Source organism: Canis lupus, chromosome X (assembly GCF_048164855.1).
Source record: "Canis lupus baileyi chromosome X, mCanLup2.hap1, whole genome shotgun sequence".
Classification (NCBI taxonomy): Eukaryota; Metazoa; Chordata; class Mammalia; order Carnivora; family Canidae; genus Canis; species Canis lupus.
The window spans coordinates 69,313,602-69,338,336 of NC_132876.1; the positions used below are offsets into that span (position 1 = coordinate 69,313,602).

Genomic DNA, 24,735 nt, shown 5'->3' on the forward strand with positions numbered 1-24,735 from the left:
ATTTCTGACCTTTGCCTCTCTTGAATAACCTGTAGGCAACATGGTTTATCTATCTTCCTTCCTTCCTTCCTCCTTCCTTCCTTCCTTCCTTCCTTCCTTCCTTCCTTCTTTTCCCCTCCCTCCCTTTTCTTTTTTTCAAAGGCCTGCTTACTCCCTGTCTGTAACCCTGGTCATCTGCACCCCTCTCTCAATAACTGTGGCATGCTTTCAGTATCGCACCATACCTCCTTACTTTATGTGATTCTCATCCTGGCCTTCTAGGCTGCAACCCCAGGATTTAAGACCTAGTAGACGCCCCACGTTGCATACGCTTGGAGAGAGGGTAAAGGCCAATTGGGCGTGGCCTTCGATGACGTCACTATGGGAGGAGGTACCTTCTGCGCGTAGACCGGCTCTGTGGATCGAGTTCGTGGAGAGGCGGCTGTGGCTGTCGTGGTCTTGCGGAGGTACGTGATTAGTAGGTAGGATGGGCCGGCTACAGGTTAGTTGAATGGTTTATAAGTAGCAAGAAGCTGTGGCCATTAGTTCAACACTTTTTAGAGTGTCGAGGCAGTGGTTTTGAACTACGGAGTTTGTAACGGACTCTCAGGTGACAGAAAATGGTCAAAAGCAGAGGTGTTTTTGTTGTTTTTTTTTTGTTTTTTTTTTTTTGTTTTTTTTTTGACAGATTAAGTATGGGGAGCGTTGCACGGCCACTGAAAGCAGAGATGGAAATTTGATGTGAACGACCAAAGTTTCGTTGAAGCCAGATGGTTGGTGATTGTTGGGGGGTGGGGAGCTGAAGGCGCTAGTGAGTCTGAGAGAGTGGGAAAAACGACGGTGAGTGATTGGGTACTTTGATCGTGTGGGCGGTGAGGTGGGGAGATTTTGAACCAATTAGCAGAAGGCATCGAGTACCAGCCAGACCAATCACGGGGCACCTCGAGCCCTGGTTTCCGCGTTGTGGGGCAGATTAGGGTAAGAGAAGACCTGGTGAAAATTTAGGCCTACTCTGGGCCCGGTTCTTGGCACATGACAGCCTGGCCACAGCCCTCATTAACTGCTTTTTCTGGGTTTTAACATTTCCTCAACATGTTTTCCCCTTTGGATAACAAGTAGTGGAAAATTTGTAAAGAAATTGACTGAGAGATTGGAGGATAAAGACAGAATATTAAAATATTTTCTTATTTCATAGGCCTGAGCCAGATATTTAAAAATGGATGATATTGATTTTCGTTTCATGGATTTTAAAGGTATATAGCTTTACAGGGTAATAAAGAAAATGTCAAATTGTTTGTTGCCTTATCTAAGATCTAAATGTATTTTGTTTCTGAATTTTATCTCCTTGGAGTATCCATAGGTCCAAATTTTCTCGTTTATATACCAGAAAAACAACATAGATATTTAAGACACTGGAACCCTTTTATAAGCTAGTATAGGGAAATAGAATTCACAATTCATCGCTTGTTTTCTTGAGGATGTTTATGGCATACAAAATAACACTGGTTTAATCTGAATTAGAGATCAACTGCCTAAAAAGTACATTAAAAATTACTGCAAGATCCCGAAGTGCCTTGCCACAATTATCGGTGAAAAATAAATTATATCCTATGTAGTTTTAGATCTAAGTGCATTTTATTGTATCTTAATTATTTTAAAAACTGGTAATCCATGTATGGTATTTATAGGAAATCTTAATAAACAAAAGCAATTTAATTGATCAGGACACCAGATTCCTCAACCATGTCAGACATGGGAGAGTTTATGGTATTTCTTTTTGTCTGGGGACATGATGAGACCTGTAATGCATTCACATTCACATTCATATAATAATGAAATATGTTGTTACTGGGGTGGCTACAAATCTATTAGGCCAATGTTTTGTTAATGCTTATTTTTAAAAACTACAAGAATAAAGCCTTAAGTTTTTTAAAAAACTTTTAATGTTTTAATTTTGTTTTTTATTTTCATTTTTTAGGTAAACTCGATTATCAAATGTGGAGCTCAAACTCACAACCACAAGATCAAGAGTCACATGATCTACAGACTGAGCCAGCTGGGCACCCCTAAAGCCTTAAGTTTTAATTTAGGATATAGTATCTTATTTATTTATTTATTTATTTAATTTTATTTGTTTTTTATTTGCTTTTTTCTTTTTTAAAAATATTTTATTTATTTATTCATGAGAGACAGAGAGAGAGAGAGAGAAGCAGAGACACAGGCAGAGGGAGAAGCAGGCTCCATGCAGGGAGCCTGATGTGGGACTTGATCTCGGGACTCCAGGATCATGCCCTGCGCAGAAGGCAGGTGCTAAACCACTGAGCCACCCAGGGATTCCCAAGTCTTTTATTTTCTAAGTAATCTCTGTATCCCTCATGGGGCCCAAACCACAACTGTGAGATCAAGAATTGCATGCTCCACTGACAGCCAGCCAGGCACCCAATGGCTATAGTATTTTCAAGATATAAACATGGAATAGGGATTATGACTTTTAAGTACAGTTGACCCTCAAACAACACAGGTTTGAACTGGGCAGGCCCACTTAAATACAGATTTTTTACAGTATGATATTGTAAATATTTCTCCTTATGATTTTCTTAACATTTTCCTTTCTCTAACTTTATTGTAAGAGTACAGTATATAATAAACAACATGCAAAATATGTGTTAATCGACTGTTACAGGTAAGTCTTCTGGTCAATCGTAGGCTATTAGTAGATAAATTTTTGGAGAGTCAAATTCATAGGGAGATTTTTGAATGTGCAGGGGTCAGTGCACCTAACCCCCTTGTTGTTCAAGGGTCAATTGGGTATTTGAAATCTTGTATTTACATAAATATTTGAAGCAAACAGAAAAGTATAGAGAATAAGGTAATGACCACACTTGTATGCCTACCACTAAGTTTTGTTGAATTCTAACAGTTTGCCATATGCTTCAGATAGTTCATTGTCTCAGAGAACTAAAAGATTACATATACCAGTTTTTCATCTTTTAAAATTTTACATAAATTGTATGATTTTGTATGATTTTTTTCTGCAGTTTGTCTTTTTTTGCTTAGTATTGTGTTTTCTCATATGGATATTTTAGTTCTAGTTCATTTTTTTCCATTTTTGTTTAGTACTATTACTTTAAATATAAGTATGCCACAATTTATTTACCCAGTGTCCATTGTTGGGTGTATAAGTTGTTTTGAATATTTAATATTATAAACAACAACACTACAGCGAACATTGTGTTTCAGAGAGTTCAGCAGTTTTCTTTTTCTTTATTCTTGATTTTTTAAAGTAATCTCTGGGCCAATGTGGGGCTCTAACTCATGATCCAAGATCAAGAGTCACATGCTGTATGGACCTCACCAGCCAGGTGCCCCTAGCAGGAGTTTTCAAACATTTTTGATTACCATCCATGGCAAGGAAATATATTTTACATCACATCCATACATTATATCAAAAGTTTAATGAAATAACCCTTATTACATGCAGTACACTATGACATTTTTATTAAAAAATAGCGGTTATGACCCACTAAATTTGCTTATTTTTAAAAATTTTTTAAATTTATTTATGATAGTCACAGAGAGAGAGGGAGAGAGAGAGGCAGAGACATAGGCAGAGGGAGAAGCAGGCTCCATGCACCGGGAGCCTGATGTGGGATTCGATCCAGGGTCTCCAGGATCGCACCCTGGGCCAAAGGCAGGCGCCAAACCGCTGCGCCACCCAGGGATCCCCTAAATTTGCTTATTTTTTGAGCACTGGGGGTGAGGCTTTAGTGCAGTTCTGTCAAATTGAAATAGTACAAACACAAATACTTTTATATTTTTATTTTAAAATATTTTTTATTTATTTTTAAAGATTTTATTTATTTATTCATGAGAAACAGGGAGAGAGAGGCAGAGACACAGGCAGAGGGAGAAGCAGGCTCCATGCAGGGAACCCAGGACTCAATCCCAGGTCTCCAGGATCATGCCCTGGGCTGAAGGCGGTGCTAAGCCGCTAAGCCACCCAGGCTGCCCTACTTTTATATTTCTTAGGAGCCACATTAAAAAAGGCTAAATAGATTAAATTTTAACAATACAAATTATAGGGGCCTCCTGGCTGGCTCAGTCAGAAGAGCATGCGACTTGATCTCAGGATTGAGTATGAGTCCCTCACTGAGTAGGAGTCTCCACACATTGGGTGTAGAAGTTACTTAAATAAATAAACAACTGAAAAAAATACAAATTATGTAGCTCAATATATTTAAAATGTTATCATTTCATCATATAATCAATATAAAAATTATTAATGAGATATTTTATGTCCTTTTTTTGTATAAAGTCTTTGAAGTCAGATATGTATTTTATGCTTAAAAACATCTTATTTTGGACTTGCCTTGTTTCAAGTTCTCAGTAGTCACATGTGGCTAGTAGCTGTTCCGTAGTGGCAGTGCTGTTCTAGGGTATACATTTAAGAGTGGAGCTACTGGGCCAAAAGCTGTGAGTATCTTTAACTTTATAAATATTGCCAAATTGCTGTTCAGAGTAGTTTTTGCAATTTGTACTCCCTCTCCCTTTCTAAGAATTGGTATTGTTAGACTTAAGAGAAATTGCAGGTGTGAAGGGTGTTGTTTTTATTATTTTATTTTAAGATTTTATTTATTTATTCATGAGAGACAGAGAAAGGCAGAGACATAGGCAGAGGGAGCCTGATGCAGGACTTGATCCCAGGACCCTGGGATCATGCCCTGAGCAGAAGGCAGACACTCAACCACTGAACCACACAGGCATCCCAAGTGTTGTTTTTAATTACCATTTTATTTTGGAATACTTTTAGATTTACAGAAAAATTACAAAAATAGTGCAGAGTTCCCATATTACCCCCAGCCAGTTTCATTTTCATTTATGTTACCATCTTCCATGAGTGTTGTTTAAATTTCCATTTCCCTGAAAGTAGTATAAAGTTGGGTGTATTTTCATAGATTTATTGGCCATTTGTGTTTTCTCTTCTATACATGTAACCTTTTCAGTCAAGTTTTGTAAAAATAAACCACAAAAACAATGTGACAACTCTAGGTCATTTTCTTCTTAGGGAGAATTGACATTAACACCCACCTTTTTGTATCAATGGTTTAGGCAATTTCAAGACCAAGAAGAAATTGATCTAAGTTACACCAGTTGGGGCAAAATAAGTGTGACTCCTTTTCTGCAGGCCAAATCTTCAACTATTTGAAGATATTTATGTCCCTTGGGAAGTCTCTTCTTCAGATTAAGCATTTTTTTTTAGATTAAGCATTTTCTGTTCGTTTAGTCATTCTTCATATTCCATGGTTTCTAGTCCCCTTATCATCTTGTGTGCTGTTCTCTGAACATGCTCAATTTTTTCGTGTTATTCCTTAAAGTGTGGTACCCATAACAACACAATATTTTAGGTTTTGTATGATCAGCACGAAATAATCCTCTTTAGATTTAGGAGTGATCATCATTCTCTTATTATTTTAATTTTTTAAAGATTTTATTTATTTATTCATGAGAGACACAGAAAGGGAGTTAGAGACACAGACAGAGGGGAAGCAGGCTCCCTGCAGGGAGCCTGATGCAGGACTCAATCCCAGGACCCTGGGATCACAACCTCAACCACTGAGCCACCCAGGTGCCCCAATGATCATTCTCTTAGATACTGATGTAGTTAAGATTGAATTTATATTTTTCTTTTTGCGGGGTGGGGCCAGTCACACTACACTAGTGATTCACTTTGAGCTTTTTGCCTCCCAAAAACCTTCAGTCTTTATTTTTTATTATTTTTAAAAAGATTTTACTTAATTATTTGACAGAGAAGGGGAGCAGCAGGCAGAGGGAGAGAATCAAGTTCCTTGCTGAGCGGGGAGCCCAATGACAACGCGGGTCTCATCCCAGGACCCTGGGATCAAGACCTGAGCCGAAGGCAGACAGACACTTAACCGACTGAGCCAACCAGGCACCCTGACTTTCAGTCTTTTTTTTTTTTTACGCTAATAATGATAGTCTACATTTATTAAGGATTTACAACTGTTATTAAGGATTTCCAAAGCTGTTGGTACAGTTAGTTTTGAAGACTTAAATGCAGGACTATAATTATTTTTAAGTAGGCTCCATGCCCAGTGTGGGACTTGAACTCATGACCCTGAGATCAAGAGTCACATGTTCTACTGACTGAGCCAGCTAGGTGCCCCTATAGTTTTTTTCTTACATTAATCCCATTACTACAGCTAGAGATTGGATTTTTATTTCTGATTATACATCTGTCTTTTTTTAAAAAAAATATTTTATTTATTCATGAGAGACACAGAGAGTCCCGATTATATATTTATCTTATTTGTCATCTCTCAGTTTCTTCATCCAACTCATTAATAAAATTGTTAAATAGGACAAAGCCAAGAACACAATGCTGTGCCATGAAAAACTTCAGATCAACATCAATCCATTAGGTATCATGCTTTGGTATGCTTGTTTAACCTTCCTGATTTGCTCTTGTCTCTAAAGTTTGGCAGCTGTCTTATTTTGTAGTTGGTTTTGTCCCTAGATTTAGAATTTCTGGTTCATCTCTTCCAAGGAGTCTTAGAGCTCTTTGTATATGTACTTCTTTTTTTTTAAAGATTTTATTTATTTATTCATGAGAGACAGAGAGACAGAGAGACATAGAGAGAGAGAGAGAGAGGCAGAGACATAGAGGGAGAAGCAGGCTCCATGCAGGGAGCCCGATGTGGGACTTGATCCTGGGACTCCAGGATCACACCCTGGGTGGAAGGCAGACGTTAAACCACTGAGCCACCCAGGGATCCCCTGTATATGTACTTCTGTTACCAACTTTCCCATTCACCCTTTTTCCTCCCAGTTTTATTGAGATATAATTGACATACAACATTGTGTAAGTTTAAGGTATACAGTGTGGTTATTTTATATATGTATATATATATCTAAATGATTACCTCAATAAAGTTAGTTAACACATTCATCATCTCACATAGGTTACAGTGTTTCTAGGGGGTGAGGGAAATGGGTGAAGGTGGTCAGAGGGGGCCAACCTCCTGTTGTTTACATTTGAGGATGCCTTTTTTTAAAGTTTCTTTTTTCTTTTCTCCTTCCTTTCCCTCCCCTCCCACCCTTCTCTTCCCCTCCCCTTCATTCTTTTCCTTCCTTCTTAGTAATCACTATACCCAGTGTAGGGCTTGAACCCACAACCCCATGATCAAGAGTTAGACACTTTTCCAACTGATCCAGCCAGGTGCCCCTGAGGCAGCTTTCCTGATGTTGAACAAAGTTTGATGCCATACTGTGCTATCCTGCGCCTGACCTATGGCATCCAGGGATTTTAGCTCTGCAGTACTTTTTCTTTCTTTCTCCTGCCTCCCCTTCCTTCCTCCTTACTTTTCCTTTCCTTTTGTTCCTTTTCTTGTTTTTTCTTAGAAATAAGTTAGACTTAGGCGTAATTTATGTACAGGAGAATTCACACATTTTATATGTACAGGTTGATACCTTTTTTGAGCATATACATATAAACGACATATATACATATAAACGACATTTCAGGCATTCTCAATAAATGTTTGGTCATTTAAGTTTTATGAGGAGAAGTGTAGACACCAGCCAAAGTAGAAAGAGTGAAGTTGTCTTGTATTCTGTTCATGCTGTGCTACTAATAGTTTTGATCTTGGGTAAGTTAATTCAGTTCTCTATGCTTTATTTTAATCAATTTTAAAATTAGAGTATGTTACTAAAATTTTAACGTGACATGGCTCTAAAAAATTGGTTGATTATAAATGTGTATTCAAAAAAAAATAAATGTGTATTCATATATATCTTGTGTGGAAATGAGTCTAAGCTCCTCAAGGGAAAGAACTATGTTGTGTATATATAGTATCTGCGCTTAGCAAAATAACTTGATTATCATTAAACATCTATTTATTTATCTTTAAAGATTTATTTTATTTTTATTTATTTTTTTAAAAGATTTTATTTATTTATTCATGAGAGAGAGAGAGACAGAGGCAGAGACACAGACAGGGAGAAGCAGGCTCCATGCAGGGAGCCTGATGTGGGACTCGATCCTGGGTCCCCAGGATCACATCCTGGGCCGAAGGCAGTGCTAAACCGCTGAGCCACCCAGGCTGCTCTAGAGGTTTATTTTAAAGAGAGAGAGAGATAGAGTGAGCACCAGTAGGGGAGGGGCAGAGATAGTGGGAGAAAGAGAATCTCAAGCAGATTGCTTGCTGAGTGTGGAGCCCAACGTGAGGCTTCATCCCAGGACCAACAAAATCATTACCTGAGCTGAAATCATAAGTTGGTAGCTTAACCAAATGAGCCACCCAGGCACCCCTTATTAAATATTTATTGAATGAATAGATGAAAGAACTCTTGACTATTCCAATCATATTGCTATCACCAGGGATGACCCTGTATATTTCTGATGGAAATTTGGAAATATACATTGATACATTAGATAAAGCTTTGCTGTGTTATTTCCTCACTATTAAAAACAATTCATAAGAAAAAAATGTGAGGGGCGCCTGGGTGGCTTAGGTGGTTAAGCATCTGACTTGTGATTTCACCTCAGACCATGATCTGAGGGTTGTGAGGTTGAGCCCTGTTTTGGGCTCCAGGCTTGGAGCCTGCTTGCGATTCTCTCTCCCCTTCTCCCTCTGCACCTCCCATCTCTCTCTCCTTCTGTAAAACAAAACCAAAACACAATTCATAGGATGCTTGTTTATGACATTTTATTTAGCATTCCTCTAGTGTATTCTGTTAGGATTGGAAAGGCTAAAGATATCTTGTATGGAAAATTAGCCATTTTTAAATTATACTTTTGATCTCTTTTGTAAGCAAATTTTATTTTATATATATTGTGTATAGTTTACAATAGTTTATTTTTTAAAGATTTATTTATTTATTCATGAGAGACAGAGAGAGACACACAGGGAGAGAGAGAGGCAGAGACACAGGTAGAGGGAGAAGCAGGCTCTATGCAGGGAGCCCGATGTGGGACTCAATCCCGTGACTCCAGGATCATGCTCTGGGCCGAAGGCAGACACTCAACTGCTGAGTCACCTAAGCGTCCCTAGTTTACAATAGTTTAAAGATAAGAAACCACAGAGACAGTTTACTCAACTTAGACTCTTTCTTCAAATACCTCTTTTGGTGAGAGTTGCTAAAATGTACTCAGCCAGGGCACCTGGGTGGCTGAGTGGTTGAGTGTCTGCCTTCGGCCCAGGTCGTGATCCCGGGGTGCTGGGATCAAGTCCTGCATCGGGCTCCCCACAGGGAGCCTGCTTCTCCCTCTGCCTATGTTTCTGTCTCTGTGTCTCTCATGAATAAATAAATAAAATCTTAAAAAAAAATGTACTCAGCCTAGCTAATGTACTTCAGCCTTCCAAATGTGTTGCTATAGTCTGTCAACTGCATTCCCAACCTTTCCAAGTATTGTTTCTGGTCTGATTTAGATATGAATCTACTCGGCAAGTGTCTTGGATAAGTCTTTCTTCCAGTGCCTATCACATTGTTAATACTCAGTAAACAGAAATCAATAATTAAATTAAAGTTACTTAAATAGATAGAAATAGCCTTTGGTAACCATGGTAATTAAAACAAACCAGATCCTTGCTGAATAGAAGATTAATAAAAGAAAAAAACAGTGGCGCTCATATCTTGTCCATTGTAAATAATGTTGCAGTAAATATAGGTGTGCATATATCCTTTTGAATTAATTTCATTTTCTTTGGATAAATACCCAGTAGTGGAATTATTGGATCATATTTTTAATTTTTTGAGGAACCTCCATACAGTTTTCTGCAGTGGCTGTGCCAATATACATTCCCACCAATAATGTATGAGGTTTTCTTTTTCTTTCCTTTTCTTTAAGAGAGAAAACACACGCATGCATGCAAGGAAGGAGGGGGGTGGGGACAGGGGTAGAGGGAGAGATAATCTTTTTTTAAGACTTTATTATTATTCATTTTGAGAGAGAGAATGCACACGCACATGCTTGAGCAGGGGGAGGGTTAGAGGAGGTACTTAGAGGAAGAGGGAAAGAATCCCAAGGAGACTCTATACTTACTGGGGAGCCTAATGTGGGGCTCAGTCTCAAGATCCTGAGATCATGACCTGAACTGAAACCAAAAGTTGGAGGTTTAACCAACTGAGCCACTCAGGTGTCCTGAGGGTTTCTTTTTCTCTACATCATTGTCAACATTTGTTATTTCTTGCCTTTTTGATTTTAGCCATTCTGACAGGTGTAATGAGTCCACTAATAGATGAATAGATAAGCAAGATGTGTACACACACAGTGGAATAACACAGCCATTAAAAGGATGAGGTTGTGCCATTTGTGACAACATGGATGGATCTGGAGGAGGGTATTATGCTAAGTGAAATAAGTCAGACTGAGAAAGACAAATACTATATGATTTCACTCATATGTGGAATCTAAAAAAAAATCACAAATGAATCAAGAAACAAAAATCAGAATCAGAATCTGCAACACAGAACAATCTGATGGTTGCCAGAGGGGAGGGTTGGAGGAGGGGGAAGGGCAAAATGGGTGAAGGGGAGTGGGAAATACAGGCTTTCAGTTACAGAATTAATAAGTCATGGGAAAAAAAGGCACAAGATAAGGGATATAATCAATGATATTGTATGGTGAGATATGTATGGTGGTATTGTATGGTGAGAGGTGGTAGTTATACTTTTTTTTTAAAGAGAATTTTTTCTTTTGTTTTTTAGATTTTATTCATGAGAGACACACAGAGAGAGGCAGAGACCTAGGCAGAGGGAGAAGCAGGTTCTCCATGGGGAGCCTGACACGGGACTTAATCCCGGACTCCAGGATCACACCCTGAGCCAAAGGCAGATGCTCAACCACTGAGTCACCCAAGCGTCCCAAGGTGGTAGCTATACTTGTGGTACATAGAATAATGTTTAAACTGATTGTACACCTGAAACTAATGTAACATTATGTTAACTACACTGAAATAAAACTTAAATCTTCCACCAAAAACAACAACAACAACAGTAGGGCTCAGCTACAAAGGGTAGCAGTGTGTAATGAGAATAAAAGAGTAATATATATAGATACTTGGCAAATTAGATGCTTAGGGATAGGATTGGATGAGTTGGCAAGTTGAGTTTGGTTATGGGCCCTGTATTACAAGAGTGTGAAAGATATAAAATACCTAAATTAATTGCATCATTTATACAGTGTGCATTTGGTTGAGAGGACTGAGTTGTGGCTCTTTTGAGGCATTCTTCCTACTGATGTAGTTTGACCAGAATTAAGCTGGGAATTACTTTTTGGTTAGCATTATATTGTAAGCTCTTGCGCCCCCCTCCCCCCCAGCCAGTTGCCCTCCAAAACTTTATAAAGATTTCTCTCCTGTTGAGCCCAGGCTTAAGTTTGCTCCAGTTTTGGAGCAAGTTTTGTCCAGGGCTGAAAACGATAACAGTACTGTGGAGTAGGAAAGAAGTTGTTTTGAAGTGAAGTTCTATTGGCAATCAGATTTGGTATTTAACACGATATGGGCATATTCTAGATACCTGTTGAGTTTTGGAGCTAGCTGTATCATTTCTGTTTGTCATGATTTTCATGGAATTAGCCTGTTCTGTGTCCTTTTCTAGTTGCCCTCCAGGACCAAGAAATATAATCCACTGTTGTGAATAGTTCTCTTTGAACTGTGGTGCATGCAGTTCCATCTGACTTCTGCATTTTGACTTGTTGCTTGGATTCTCTCACTCTCTCTCTTTTTAAAGATTTTATTTATTTGAGATAGAGGAGAAAGAGAGAGCAGAATGGGTGGGGAGGGGCAGAGGAGAAGGGAGAAGCAGATTCCTCACTGAGCAGGGATGCCAGTTTGGGGCTTCATCCCCATGCAGGGCTCGATCCCCATGTGGGGTTCTATCCCGATGCAGGGTTTGATCCTGGAACTCCAGGATCATGACCTGATCTGAGGGCAGACACTTAACTGAAGGAGCCACCCAGGCGCCCCACTGCTGCCTTTTGTATACCGTGTTTAGCAGTTGGGACCTCCTGGAATATTGTATAAAAATGATTATCTCTCTGACCATAGAAAATACTATTTACAATGTGATTTTTAATCTCTGAGTAAATCTGTTTGCCTGAGTTTACCATGCCCTTTTGACACTGTTTGGATATTTGGCTATGCCCATTCAAACTAACCTCAGCTGGAATACTTTTTCTTAGTCCACAATTAGAATTATAACGTGGTACTCTTAATGGTGTTAGCTCATTTTTTCTCTCCCTGATGTTTTTTAGTTGTCAGTCTTGGTATATCACTTGCTTCAGGCCCTTCCTGATAGAGCTAGTATAGTGGAAAGTACAGGATTTCAAATTAGAAAACCTGAATTCAAATCCTAGTTTGCTATTCTTTTTGTATCACCTTTGAGATTTGAGAAGTCACTACACTTGTTAAATTTCAGTTTTTGCATCTTATTAAATAAAAATATCTCCCTTGCAGAGTAGACTGATGATTGAGAATGCATGTAAAAATGCTTTGAGACTGTAAAGCACTATACAAATGTTAATTTTATTGTTATTTTGGTTTGTTTTCTCACTAAAGAAGTTGCAGATAATCATTGTGACTTGGTAGTAAAATCTTGAATTGACCTTGACCCTGACAGGTCTTTGCTTTGGCTTTCAAATGACTGGTTGAACTGATGGAGGCTACAGGGAGAGACTCGGCAGGACTTTTGATAGATTTTTTCCTATGTTGTAATGGTGGAAACTCCCTTTCTCAAGGATAGGGAAAATGCTTATTTTTTTTTTTATTATACTGTACCTAGAATGCTGTCTACCAAATCAGAATTAATTGGTACTGGTTAACATGGCTTTCTCAATAGAGTGACCCCTTCAGGATGAATCTTACTTAAATTAAATTGACTGATATCATGCTGTAAATCATAGTTCATTTCAGTAGCTAGGAAGATAATTTAAGAATTTTCTTTCAAAATATACAATCTTGCTAGATATAACCTTAATACAGCATGTTGTCTTCAGATCTCCGGAATAGGCTGTATTTATAAAAACTCTTTCTGAGCTTCTCCCAGAAGCAAGTCTCTCCTTCATAGTGTAAGTCAACCATTTAGCTATGCGATCTCTACTACTTACTCAGCTTTGCTGATTGCATTTTATCCTAAAGGACTGCAGTGCTGTCATTGCCTCAGCTGATATCAATCAAGTTATTCAGCTAAATGACATTGAAAATATGTTTTGAAAGGACCAGGATTACAGTGACAGAGAATGAATTATATAAAACATTAAGAAAACATTCACAAATCAAAATTAATGTCTTTACAATCTCATGTATTATGTAACCACAAGTTATAATTAGTATTCTACTAAAGTATTTTTGAATTTTTTTTTAAAAAAGGAACTCAGAAATTTATATTAGGTTTTCTTTTCAAAAACATTTCAAGAATGGGGATCCCTGGGTGGCGCAGCGGTTTGGCGCCTGCCTTTGGCCCAGGGCGCGATCCTGGAGACCCGGGATCGATTCCCACGTCGGGCTCCTGGTGCATGGAGCCTGCTTCTCCCTCTGCCTGTGTCTCTGCCTCTCTGTCTCTCTCTCTCTCTCTGTGACTATCATAAAATCAATAAAAATTAAAAAAAAAAACATTTCAAGAATGTGTTTTTAAATAATATTTGGGTTCTTAAAAATAATTTTTTAAAACATTTTATTTATTTATTCATGAGAGATACACACAGAGAGGCAGAGACACAGGCAGAGGGATAAGCAGGCTCCTCGCAGAGAGCCCAATGTGGAACTCAATCCCAGGACTGGGATCATACTCTGAGCCAAAGGCAAGATGTTCAACCAATGAGCCACTCAGGCATCCCTTAAAATTTATTTATTTATTTATTTATTTATTTATTTATTTATTCATTCATTCATTCATTCATTCATTCATGAGAGAGAGAGAGAGAGAGGCAGAGACACAGGCAGAGGGAGAAGCAGGCTCCATGCGGGGAGCCCTACATGGGATTCGATCCTGGGACTCCAGGATCACGTCCCGGGCCAAAGGCAGGCACTGAACTGCTGAGCCACCCGGGGATCCCCCCTTAAAAATAATTTTTAAACTTTCCTAATTATTTTTTATTGAGGTATATTTGATATACACCATTATATTAGTTTCAGGTGTATAGATAGCATAATGATTTGGAAATTGTACATATTGTGAAATGGTCACCACAAGTCTAGTTAACATCTGTCACCATGCATGGTTATAAATGTTTTTTCTTGTGATGAGAACTTTTATGATTTACTCTTTTGCAACTTTCAAATATGCAGTACAATATTATTAACTGTTGTTACCATGCTGTACATTACATCCCCAAGACTTATTTACTTTATGATTAGAAGCTTGTACCTTTGACTCCCTTCACCCATTCTCACCACCCCCACCCCGGGCCGCCAGCAACCACCAATTTGTTCTCTGTATCTATGAGCTTGCTTTTTTTTTTTTTTAAAGATTCCACATATAAGAGATTATATAATATTTGTCTTTCTCTGACTTAAGTCACTTAACAAAAATGTCCTTAAGGTCCATTTATGTTGTCACAAATGGCAAAATTTCATTTACCTTTATGGTTGAGTAATATTCCATTATTGTATGTATATACAGCACACTTTGTTTATTCATCACTTAAGTTGTTTCCATATTTTGGCTATTGTAAATAATAGCCAAATGCGATGAATGTTGGCTGGGGGGGCATACATTTTTTCAAGTTAGTGCTTTCAGTTTCTTTGAATAAATACCCAGAAGTGGAATTGCTGGATCATATGGTAGGTCTGTTTTTGATTTTTTGAGTAACTTCCATACTGTTTTCTATAGTGGCTACACCAATTTACGTTCCCATCAATAGTGTACAGGGATTCCTTTTTCTTTACATCCTTGCCAACACTTTGTATATCTTGTCTTTTTTTTTTTTTAAGTATAGGCTCCACACCCAATGTGGGGCTTGAACTCATGACCCTGAGATCAAGAGTCCCATGCTCTACCAGCTGAGCCAGCCAGGTGCCCCAGTTTCTTGTCTTTTTGTTATTAGTCATTCTAACAGGTGTGAGGTGCTAACTCCTCATGATTTATATTTTCATTTCCCTGATGATTAATGATTTGTTGAGTATCTTTTTAGGCACTTGTTGGCTTCTGTAGGTCTTTGGAAAAATTTCCATTCAGATCCTCTGCTCATTTTAAAATTGGATTGTTTGTTTTTTTGCTTTTGAATTATAGGAGTTCTTTATATATTTTGGATATTAACCCCCTATCAGATATATGATTTACAGGTATTTTCTCCCATTCTTAACTTTCCTAATTCTGTTATCAATATTTTGAGGGAGGGCTATAACATATATGCTTTTCAGCCTAATACTTGCCTAATTTTATAAGAATCAAGATATTTAGTATCAGTCTTTCCATGATCTATTTTATGGGAGTAGGGAAGCTTGAGGTTTTTCTTTTTGCATATTGTCACCTGAGTTGTACAAAATATGTATGGTATATTTTCCTTAATACCTCTACTCATGCAGTGGGTACTAAAGATTCCATGAGCTATAAAAATATATTTGAGTATATTGGAGCATAATTTGCTTTGTAAAGTCTTTATTATTTTTTTATTAAGTAATCTTTATGCCCCACCTGGGGTTTGAACTCACAACCCTGAGATGAAGATTTGCATGCTCCAACTGAGCCAGCGTGGGCACCCCTTGCTTCATGAAGTCTTAATGTGAATCTATTTTCGGATGCTTAACTGAAAGTTTTTCATTTAGCAGGTTATTGTAGCATGTTAAAAATTCTTTCAGAAGGTGTTCTTATAGTATTGTTATGAATATTAACATTCTTGCTAGTTGATGCTCAGAAATATTGTAAGAAATTAGAGACATGTAGAGGTTATGGAGACCTCTGTTACATGAGTTTGGAAAAACCTCAATTTGATAATATGAAAGGCATCAATTGTGATTTTACATCATGCTTCGGTTTTAAGGAATTCTGTGGCCTAGTAAGATTCAGTTATATAGAGTCTGGAGCTCAGATTGTTTAGAAAATGGTGACATCATTTGTACAGATTCAATAACTGGTTAATATTGTTGCTAATTGGGCATGTCATTTTTTTCTCACAAAGTAAGGTCAAGACTTCAGAGCTAGCATATGTTAGTTAATATCTGTCTAATGCTTAAAAGTATTAATAAGTATTTGAGTTTTACAGGGTACATATCTAAGTTTCTTTTCAGAATTTTTACATTTTCTAGTTTTGAAGACTTTGTTAATTTCTATTTTGTAGTTTTAAGATGACCTATTTGTGAAGTGTGAGTGTATTTTATTTTCTGAGAATGAGTGATGATTAAGTTATAAACAAGTGACTCTCAAGGAATACAAATTTTATTTGAAAATTGTGCTCTATCTTTAGCTACACAAAATTTTGTCTCCAATTTAGTTTTACTCTAAGGATAATTCAAGTTTCTTCATGCCGTATTCATTTTGCCAAAGATCTAGGAACATATTTAAAAGTGATTTGCTACTTTTAGCCCATGATGATGTAGTTCATAGCCCTTTTATTATCCATTGTTATTTCAGAAATTGTTGAAAACCTAATTGTAAAAGATAATTCACCTAGCATACCCGAGGCAATTAACAGACTCTTCACTGACATAGCAAATATCAACAGGGAATCTATAGCTGAAATACAGGATGCTCAGGTTGGTATAAAATTAGTTTTGTTTGTGATAAATTTTTTGGAAACATTTTATTTTTAAGGAATCTCTACACCCAAAGTGGGTTCGATCTCACAACCCCCAGACCAAGAGTCACATGCTCCACTGACTGAGTCAGCCAGGTGCCCCTGATAAATTTTGATGATTTGCCATTTTAATTAATGTCCTATATAAGTAAAAAATAGTTTTCATGATTAACCATTATAAATACATAGAAATCTATTTTTGGATTTTCAAGTCTAATGGCTTAATAACCACTAAAACAAATAATAAATGATACAAAGCAGCATAATTAATTGCTCAATTATGTAAAACTTAATGAATATAGGAATTCAAAGAGGAGAGAAATCATTGTAGACTGTAGTAGTTGCTGAAAGCTTCATGTATGTTCCTGGTGAGACTAAACTAGATTTGAGTTACATAAAGACAATGGGAAGAGGTTTTTAGGTAAAGCCAATAATACAAATAAAAGTGCATGGATAGGAATGAACAAATTGTGTTCTTGGGACGTTCGAATAACAGTGGGTACATTTTGAGGAGGCAAGGTAGAATGGGACTAGATTATGGAGGGCATGTAAATGACCCACAATTGTCATATAAGCATAAAACATGCAAGAAAAATATCATTGGAGGTAGACGGTATTTTAACTGGCTAAGAAAATGTTTCTCTTACCCAGGTTGAAGAAATGGCAGTAAACCTGTGGAACTGGGCAGTTACCAAGAGAGTAGATTTGGTTATAAATGAAGAGCAGAAAGCTAAACGTACGTATACATTTTGTGACTTGTGTTATGAGTAGTAGTTTTATTATACATTAGTTTGTGTTCCTGAAGTTTATTTTATTTATTTTTTTTTAATTTTTATTTATTTATGATACTCAGAGAGAGAGAGAGAGAGGCAGAGACACAGGCAGAGGGAGAAGCAGGCTCCATGCACCGGGAGCCCGATGTGGGATTCGATCCCGGGTCTCCAGGATCGCGCCCTGGGCCAAAGGCAGGCGCTAAACCACTGCGCCACCCAGGGATCCCAGTGTTCCTGAAGTTTAAATAATATTTTGACTAGTTCAGGATGGATATTTGTTAAAATAAAACTAAACAAAATGGTCCATACATAGAAGTTTCTTGAGCAAACATCCTGAATTTTATTTTTCTTTCAGAGATTAGCTCCTGCTTAATAACAACATCACTGCAATAAATAGTTTGATGGTAATCGACAAAGATGAGTAAAGGGTGGGAAAATGAGAACTTGAGGAAATATTAAAGGATATGGATTATTTTCCCTGAAAAAGAGATGATCAGAATCTTCATGATTCTGAAGGACTATCAAATTGTAGTTTCCTTTCTCTATTAAAAATAGAATGAGAAATATTGCTATGTGAGGGATTTAGATTTAAAAATCAGTGAAGAATAATTTCCTCATGAGATGGATTGATGAACTTTGGACTGAGTTACTGAGAAAAATTATAGAAATTTTTTCTACCTGTGAGAGCAAACAAAAAGAATAACAAAACAAAACCCCCAAACCAAAGTCATCTACTTGGATACATTATATGTCGTTTACTGTCTGGCAGAGTTCTGGCGCTTTAGCTAAATGGCTGTGTCTAGAGTGCTGACAGTTACTAATTTCCACTGATAGCAGCAGTTGATGCATTTATGGAAAGTATATTGCCCCATTATAAAGGGTATATCAAGGCAACAAGCCAAAACGTGAATCTCTGGACTGCTTGGCTTTGTAAGGACAAATGAATTTTGTTTGTATGCAGCAAGAAGAATTCATTGCTAAGTGTTTATCTTTATGAATATAAACGAAACTATGTACAATTTAAGTGTAGGTCTAGGGTAATTAGTGGTTAATATAGTCAGTAATATTCTTTTTAGTCCACTCTTCTATTAGGATGTTTAGAGAATAGTTCTGCCTTTTTAACTTTCAGATAAATGTTGATATTACTTCTAGGAGCCTTTGATCCTGTAGTTATGGGGAGGGAAGAGTTAGAAATTTATCTGTTGGAGAAACTTAGTATATAGTCAAACTGTGTGATATTAAAATGTATTAATTCTAAATTCCTACTATTCTGTATATCAAGGAACATTGTTCTAGCTGTTTAGCAACAGTTAAATGTACCTGTTGGATGGTTAGTAGTAGATGGATGGTTCAATTTAAGAATTTTGGGAATCCCTGGGTGGCTCAGCGGTTTAGTGCCTGCCTTTGGCCCAGAGCATGATCCTGGGGTCCCGGGATCGAGTCCCACATTGGGCTCCCTCTGTGGAGCCTGCTTCTCCCTCTGCTTGTGTCTCTGCCCCCCCCCTTCTGTGTCTCTCATGAATAAATAAATAAAATCTTAGAAAAAAAGTTTGTCTTTGGGGACGTTTGGGTGGCTCAGTGGTTGAGTGTCTGCCTTCAGCTCAGGGTATCATCCTGGGGACCCAGGATCGAGTCCCGTGTCGGGCTCCCTGCATGGAGCCTGCTTCTCCTTTTGCCTATGTCTCTGCCTCTCTCTGCGTGTCTCCCATGAATAAATAAATACAATCTTAAAAAAAAGAAGTTTGTCTTTGAAAAAAGAGAAGTGGGATAGAAGCTTGAAGCACAGTGGGGTTAGTTGATGTTTTTCAGGGAAGAGAGATACGTTTGAAGGTAGAAGGGAAGGAGTAAATTGAGAAGGAGGTACTGAAGATATCTTTGGAGAGGGAAAATGATTGAGAGATCAGGTTCCTTGAGAATACCAAAGAATTAGTAAACCTTAGAAAAAATAAAGGAGACATTTTCAAAACTGGAAATGCAAGACAAGGTACTATGATTAGGAGTTATTTTATTGGGAGTCTTTTTCAGAAACTTTATTAAAAGATGAATAGAATTGATATTTCATGATGGGTAATAAGAATCTGATTTCAGTTATCCCATAATTTCATCTGGGCAAATCTCTTTTACAGTGGAATATTAATTGAAAACGGTATTGAATGGCTGCTGAGATCTAACATCAAAGCAACTAGTTAGGTTATTTATGAAGTCATCTTTAAAAATTGGGCATGGTTTATGATGAGAGAATTCATGAAAAAATAGGGCTTATATTATTCAAACTTTCCTATTTTCAGGGAAAATGAACTGTATAATGAAGGTAACCTAATATATATTTTCTAAGTTATACTTCAAGAACTTTTACATCATCTACAGTTAAGAATATATTTAGAAAGATTCACTATTTAGGGGAATAATTTAAAACTATTCTCATGCTCAGAAATTTTGTCATATGTTGAATTGCTTTTGATTCCAGTTTTACTTAGAATTATTTTGCTATCAGCATAATACATACAAAAGCATCACATGGAACCAGGTATCTTCAATGAGTCTTGAGAATGTAAGACCTGCAGAACTTAAAGTTTGAAAATTAAATATCTTACTGGAGCATGAAGCAAATAATGCATTTTATAATTTTCAGCTCATTTACTTTTGATAATTGATTTTTTATTTTTTATTTTTATTTTTATTTATTTTTAAATACTTTATTTATTTATTCATGAGAGACACAGAGAGAGAGCGAGAGAGAGGCAGAGACACAGGCAGCGGGAGAAGCAGGCTCCATGCAGGGAGCCCAACGTGGGACTCGATCCCGGGTCTCCAGGATCATACCCCGCAGGATCACACCCCGGGCCGCAGGCGGTAGCGCTGCGCCACCCGGGCTCCCGGGCTGCCCAGAAAGAGAACTTTATTTTTTGTTTATTTTTTAAAATCTTTTTAAAATTTATTTATGATAGTCACACAGAGCGAGAGAGAGGCAGAGACATAGGCGGAGGGAGAAGCAGGCTCCATGCACCGGGAGCCCGACGTGGGATTCGATCCCGGGTCTCCAGGATCGCCCTGAGCCAAAGGCAGGCGCCAAACCGCTGCACCACCCAGGGATCCCGATAATTGATTTTTTAAAATGGAGTTTACAGTTATGTTTTAACAAGACTGGTTTCACTTTGCTCCTCTTTTCTTTTTATAAGTGTATATAAAAGGAGAATGAATGTTTTGTGTTTATGGGTATCTGATTACTGTTTTGCAGTATGGTACGTTGCTTGCAAGTTGGTGTGCATGTGTGGAGGTTCAGCTGCTTCAGAAGAAGCCATTCGAAGACAGATTTTGGTAAGTCCTTTTTTTTTTTTTTTGGTAAGTCCTAATTAAATGAGGAGAAAAGTGCAGATGCAATGAGATAGTCGTTACTCTTATGAAGATGGTTGAAATTAGTGTGAACTGAGAAGAATGTTATATCCTTTAGTGCTATCCATGTTCCTTTTATGATAATTGTACCTATTACAATTGCAGGTCTCAGCAGTACTATCATTATTGCAGTGATTCAGTAGACTAAGTTTTGAACTTAAATTCAGGAATTATGATAAGTCATAAAAAGTAATAGTTCTCTACTCCATCCTTCCCTACCCCTGTCTTGTTTCCTAGAAGCAAGTGTTTTTTTTTTTAAGTGGAAAATATTTCTCCAGTGTTCTAAAATAGTATTTTATTGAAAAACTCAAATGTGCATACAAAATAGATAAGACAGTACGATGATTTCCCCATTTACCCATTACTCAGCTACAGTAATCACCAATTCCTGATCACTCCTCTTTTCTGTATCTCCTCCAACAGCAAACTCCTGACCCCATGGATTATTTTGAAGATTTTATTTATTTATTCATGAGAGACAACAAAGAGAGAGACAGAGGCAGAGACACAGGCAGAGGGAGAAGCAGGCTCCATGCAGGGAGCCTGACATGGGACTCGATCTCAGGACTGCGGGATCACGCCCTGGGCTGAAGGCGGCACTAAACCACTGGTCCAGCAGGGCTGCCCCCATGGATTATTTTGAAACAAATCCAAACTATATCATTTTGTTCATAAATATTTCAATATGTGTTTCTAAAAGACAAGGTGTCTTTTTAAAAAAGTATTTGAGAGAGAGAGAACACGAGTGGGGTGGAGGGATAGAGGGGGAAGGCTGAGCAGGGAGCCTGTCTCTGGTTTGATCCCAGGACCCCAAGATCATGATCTGAGCCAAAAGCAGACGCTTAACCAGATGCTTAACCCACTGAGCCATCCAGGCGCCTTGACAAGGTGTCTTTTTTATTCAAGCAAATCAAATGCCCATGGTCACACCTGCTAAAATTTAACAAAGATTTCCTAAAATCATCAAATATCCAGTCTTCGTCTCCTGCCTCCATGTTCCCACACTTTCAGACTCTTATACTCTCACTTTCTCTCTTGATCTTGCTTACTTATGTGCTCTCTCTTTGCTCTCCTTCCCTCTAATTGGTTCCTTAGAACCAGGATTAAAGGAAGTCTACACCTTGTATTTTATTAATATGTCTCTTTTAATTTATATGCTTCTTCCTCCTTTTTACAAATCTGTTGAACACATATTTGTTGAAGAAACAAGGTTGTTTGTCTGATAGAGTTTCCTAAATTTTCCTAATTTTCTGATAACTGCATCTTCATGGTATCATTTAATATAGTCTTCTGTCTCCTGTTTTTCCTGTAAACAGGTAGGTAGATTTAGAAACATGATCTGATTCAGGTTCAGTTTTGTCAAGAAGAATTCATAGGCAGTATGGTATACTTCCATCGTATTAGTGTTCTTTGATGATTATTAGACCTATGTCCATTACTTCTGTAGGGGTTTACACATTCTACTTCTCTATTCCTTCTTTATTAACTGGGGTAGAGAGAAACTTACCTTTATCAACTATTTGGTTACTTTGAAGTGTACCTTTATAAGAGAGTCTTGACCTCTTCTTTTTTTTAAGTTTTCAGAATGTATTGGGTCCCTAAACTCCTTAAATAGTTATCAAGTAGATACTTTTTTTTTTTAAAGTATCATTGTGAACTCTTGGATGTTAACATTTGTAATGCATAACAATGTAATGCATTTCAATCCATTTTAGTTATTATTCTTATTGAAGTACCTATCTTTGGCCAGAAGGAGCCTCTTGAAGTGATTCTGAAGCCTTTTGACACTATTCCAGTAATCTTTAATAGTGAAACTGAAACTGCAGTAAAATAAAATTTGATTTCTGATAAGATAACCAGTCTTATTTTGTATAGTTCCTGTCCTAGTCATTCCTCAAGAGAGCTCTGTTTCCTTTTAGTGGAGAATGCTATTTAGTGGAGAATGCTATTTCCACAATCTGGAAATTACAAGTGCTCATTGCTGCTGCATTGGTCTTTGTTTCTAGGCCTTTTTACTAGACAGAGCTATGAAATGTATGTTTTTGAAAGAGAAAACATATAATGAGTAAATAGTGATTAAAAAAAGTTTAATTTTTAAAAAGATTTTAAAAATTTATTTATTCATGAGAGACACACAGAGAGAGAGAGAGAGACAGACAGACAGCAAGAGAGAGAAGCAGGCTCCATGCAGGGACCCCGATGTGGGACTCTATCCTGGGTCTCCAGGATAGTGCCCTGGGCTGAAGGTGGCGCTAAACCGCTGAGCCATCTGGCTGCCCTATAATAATAAAATCTTGATTTGTCAGTTTTATATGTGATCTATTTTTTTCTGCTATGGCAGATGAAGATTTATCTTCTTATTATCTCTTACGTCCCTCTATTCCCCCTTTCAGTTTTTGTTAATTATATACTATTTTTAATTTATCTGATGGCAGCCTTTTTAAACTTTATTTTTTTATTTTTTACTTTTTTTTCTTTTTCTTTTATTTTTTTTCTTTTTTCTTTTTTTCTTTTTAAACTTTAAATGTAGTATATTGAAAATTTTTCTTACTCCACCAATTTTGGAGAGTATATTTTTACTTTCTACCCTATGAGGATATCTGTACCTTTACATTCTCTCAGCCTTTCCCTTAACCTTTAACCTGTTAACTTCTAGTATTTGCATTTTTGGCTTTGTTGATTTCAAAGATAGAAAATTAAAAGTATTTTACTGATTGTGACTACTCTATGATTCTGTGGGTAATGCTATTTCTCTTTGCTTCCATCTGTTCTCTTAATTCTATTTCCTTAAATATTCTGTTTGTTGAATGTGATGTCTTTTCATGGTGTTGGTTTTCTTCAATTGTTTGGTGATTTTTGCTCACATTTGAGTTCAGATTCCTTGATAGTCTTTGAATACCATATCACACTATTTACTCTAACCCGAGTTCAGTGACTGGATGTTTTGCATTGGCCTGTGTTGTCAGCCACCTGGAACTCTATTTTTCTCCAGCCTAAGTGATTGTACTCACTGTTCCTTCCTGGGGAGGAGGGAAGATACCTCTTGGTGGGGAAGCCAGTTGCCTGATATTACTCCTATTCACATCCAGGAAGGGTTCCATATTTTGCATTCTTGTGCATTTTGATATGTGCATTTTTGTTTCATCCCATTTGCTATTTTTAAGAGGTTCATAATTTCAGATCAACTGAAAATGCTCCTCATTTTCCAGGACTCTTATGAATAAGAAAAATATGTGTATATCTTCTCTTATTTCTAAGGAATATATATATATATATATATGTCCTTAAATATTATTTGTATCATTATATATATTACATAATATATATAATTTCTAGGGATTTATAGTGCATCAAATTTATACTAAAAAATTTATATAAAAGTTTGTAGTATACATATATCCTACATGTTTATTTATAGTAAAATGTACAGTATATTATATATATTTTATACATGCACATATACACACACACATACACATCATTTCTGGGGATTTGTAGTAGAACAGAGTAGAGCTATATAGTGTGTGCTCAATCCTCCATCTTGATTCAGTTCTTGTTTGCTTCCATAGCATTTGTGCATATAATATATCAACTATTTATTTAGGTGTCTGTCAGTTGTAATATTGTGAACTTCTTTAGTGTGTCTGGCTTGTAAAGTATACTTAACAAACATTTGTTGGATTAATAAAAATTTTGTTAGAGATGTGTTTTTTTTAAAGATTTTACTCATTTATTCACAAGAGCCACACACAGAGAGAGAGAGGCAGAGACACAGGCAGAGGGAGAAGCAGGCCCCCTGCAAGGAGCCCAATGTGGGACTTGATCCCAGATCCTGGG

At 37.1% G+C, this 24,735-nt stretch overlaps 1 protein-coding gene across 7 annotated transcripts in view; it reads left to right on the forward strand.

Moving 5' to 3' along the window:
- Window positions 1–270: 270 nt before the first annotated feature.
- TEX11 (testis expressed 11) overlaps window positions 271–24,735 on the forward strand; it is a 311,406-nt gene continuing 286,941 nt past the window's right edge. Inside the window, exons 1-6 of one of the 7 annotated variants that reach the window (XM_072816891.1) lie at window positions 280–446; window positions 668–819; window positions 1,175–1,232; window positions 16,570–16,691; window positions 17,384–17,468; window positions 20,744–20,823. In XM_072816891.1, the coding sequence (XP_072672992.1) occupies window positions 1,196–1,232; window positions 16,570–16,691; window positions 17,384–17,468; window positions 20,744–20,823 (324 nt within the window). In that variant the 5' untranslated portion in view covers window positions 280–446; window positions 668–819; window positions 1,175–1,195. Of the gene's footprint in view, window positions 447–667; window positions 820–1,174; window positions 1,233–2,600; window positions 2,663–10,707; window positions 10,869–16,569; window positions 16,692–17,383; window positions 17,469–20,743; window positions 20,824–24,735 lie in introns of those variants that run through there. The other 6 variants (XM_072816896.1, XM_072816892.1, XM_072816889.1 and 3 more) reach the window with 6 other exon arrangements.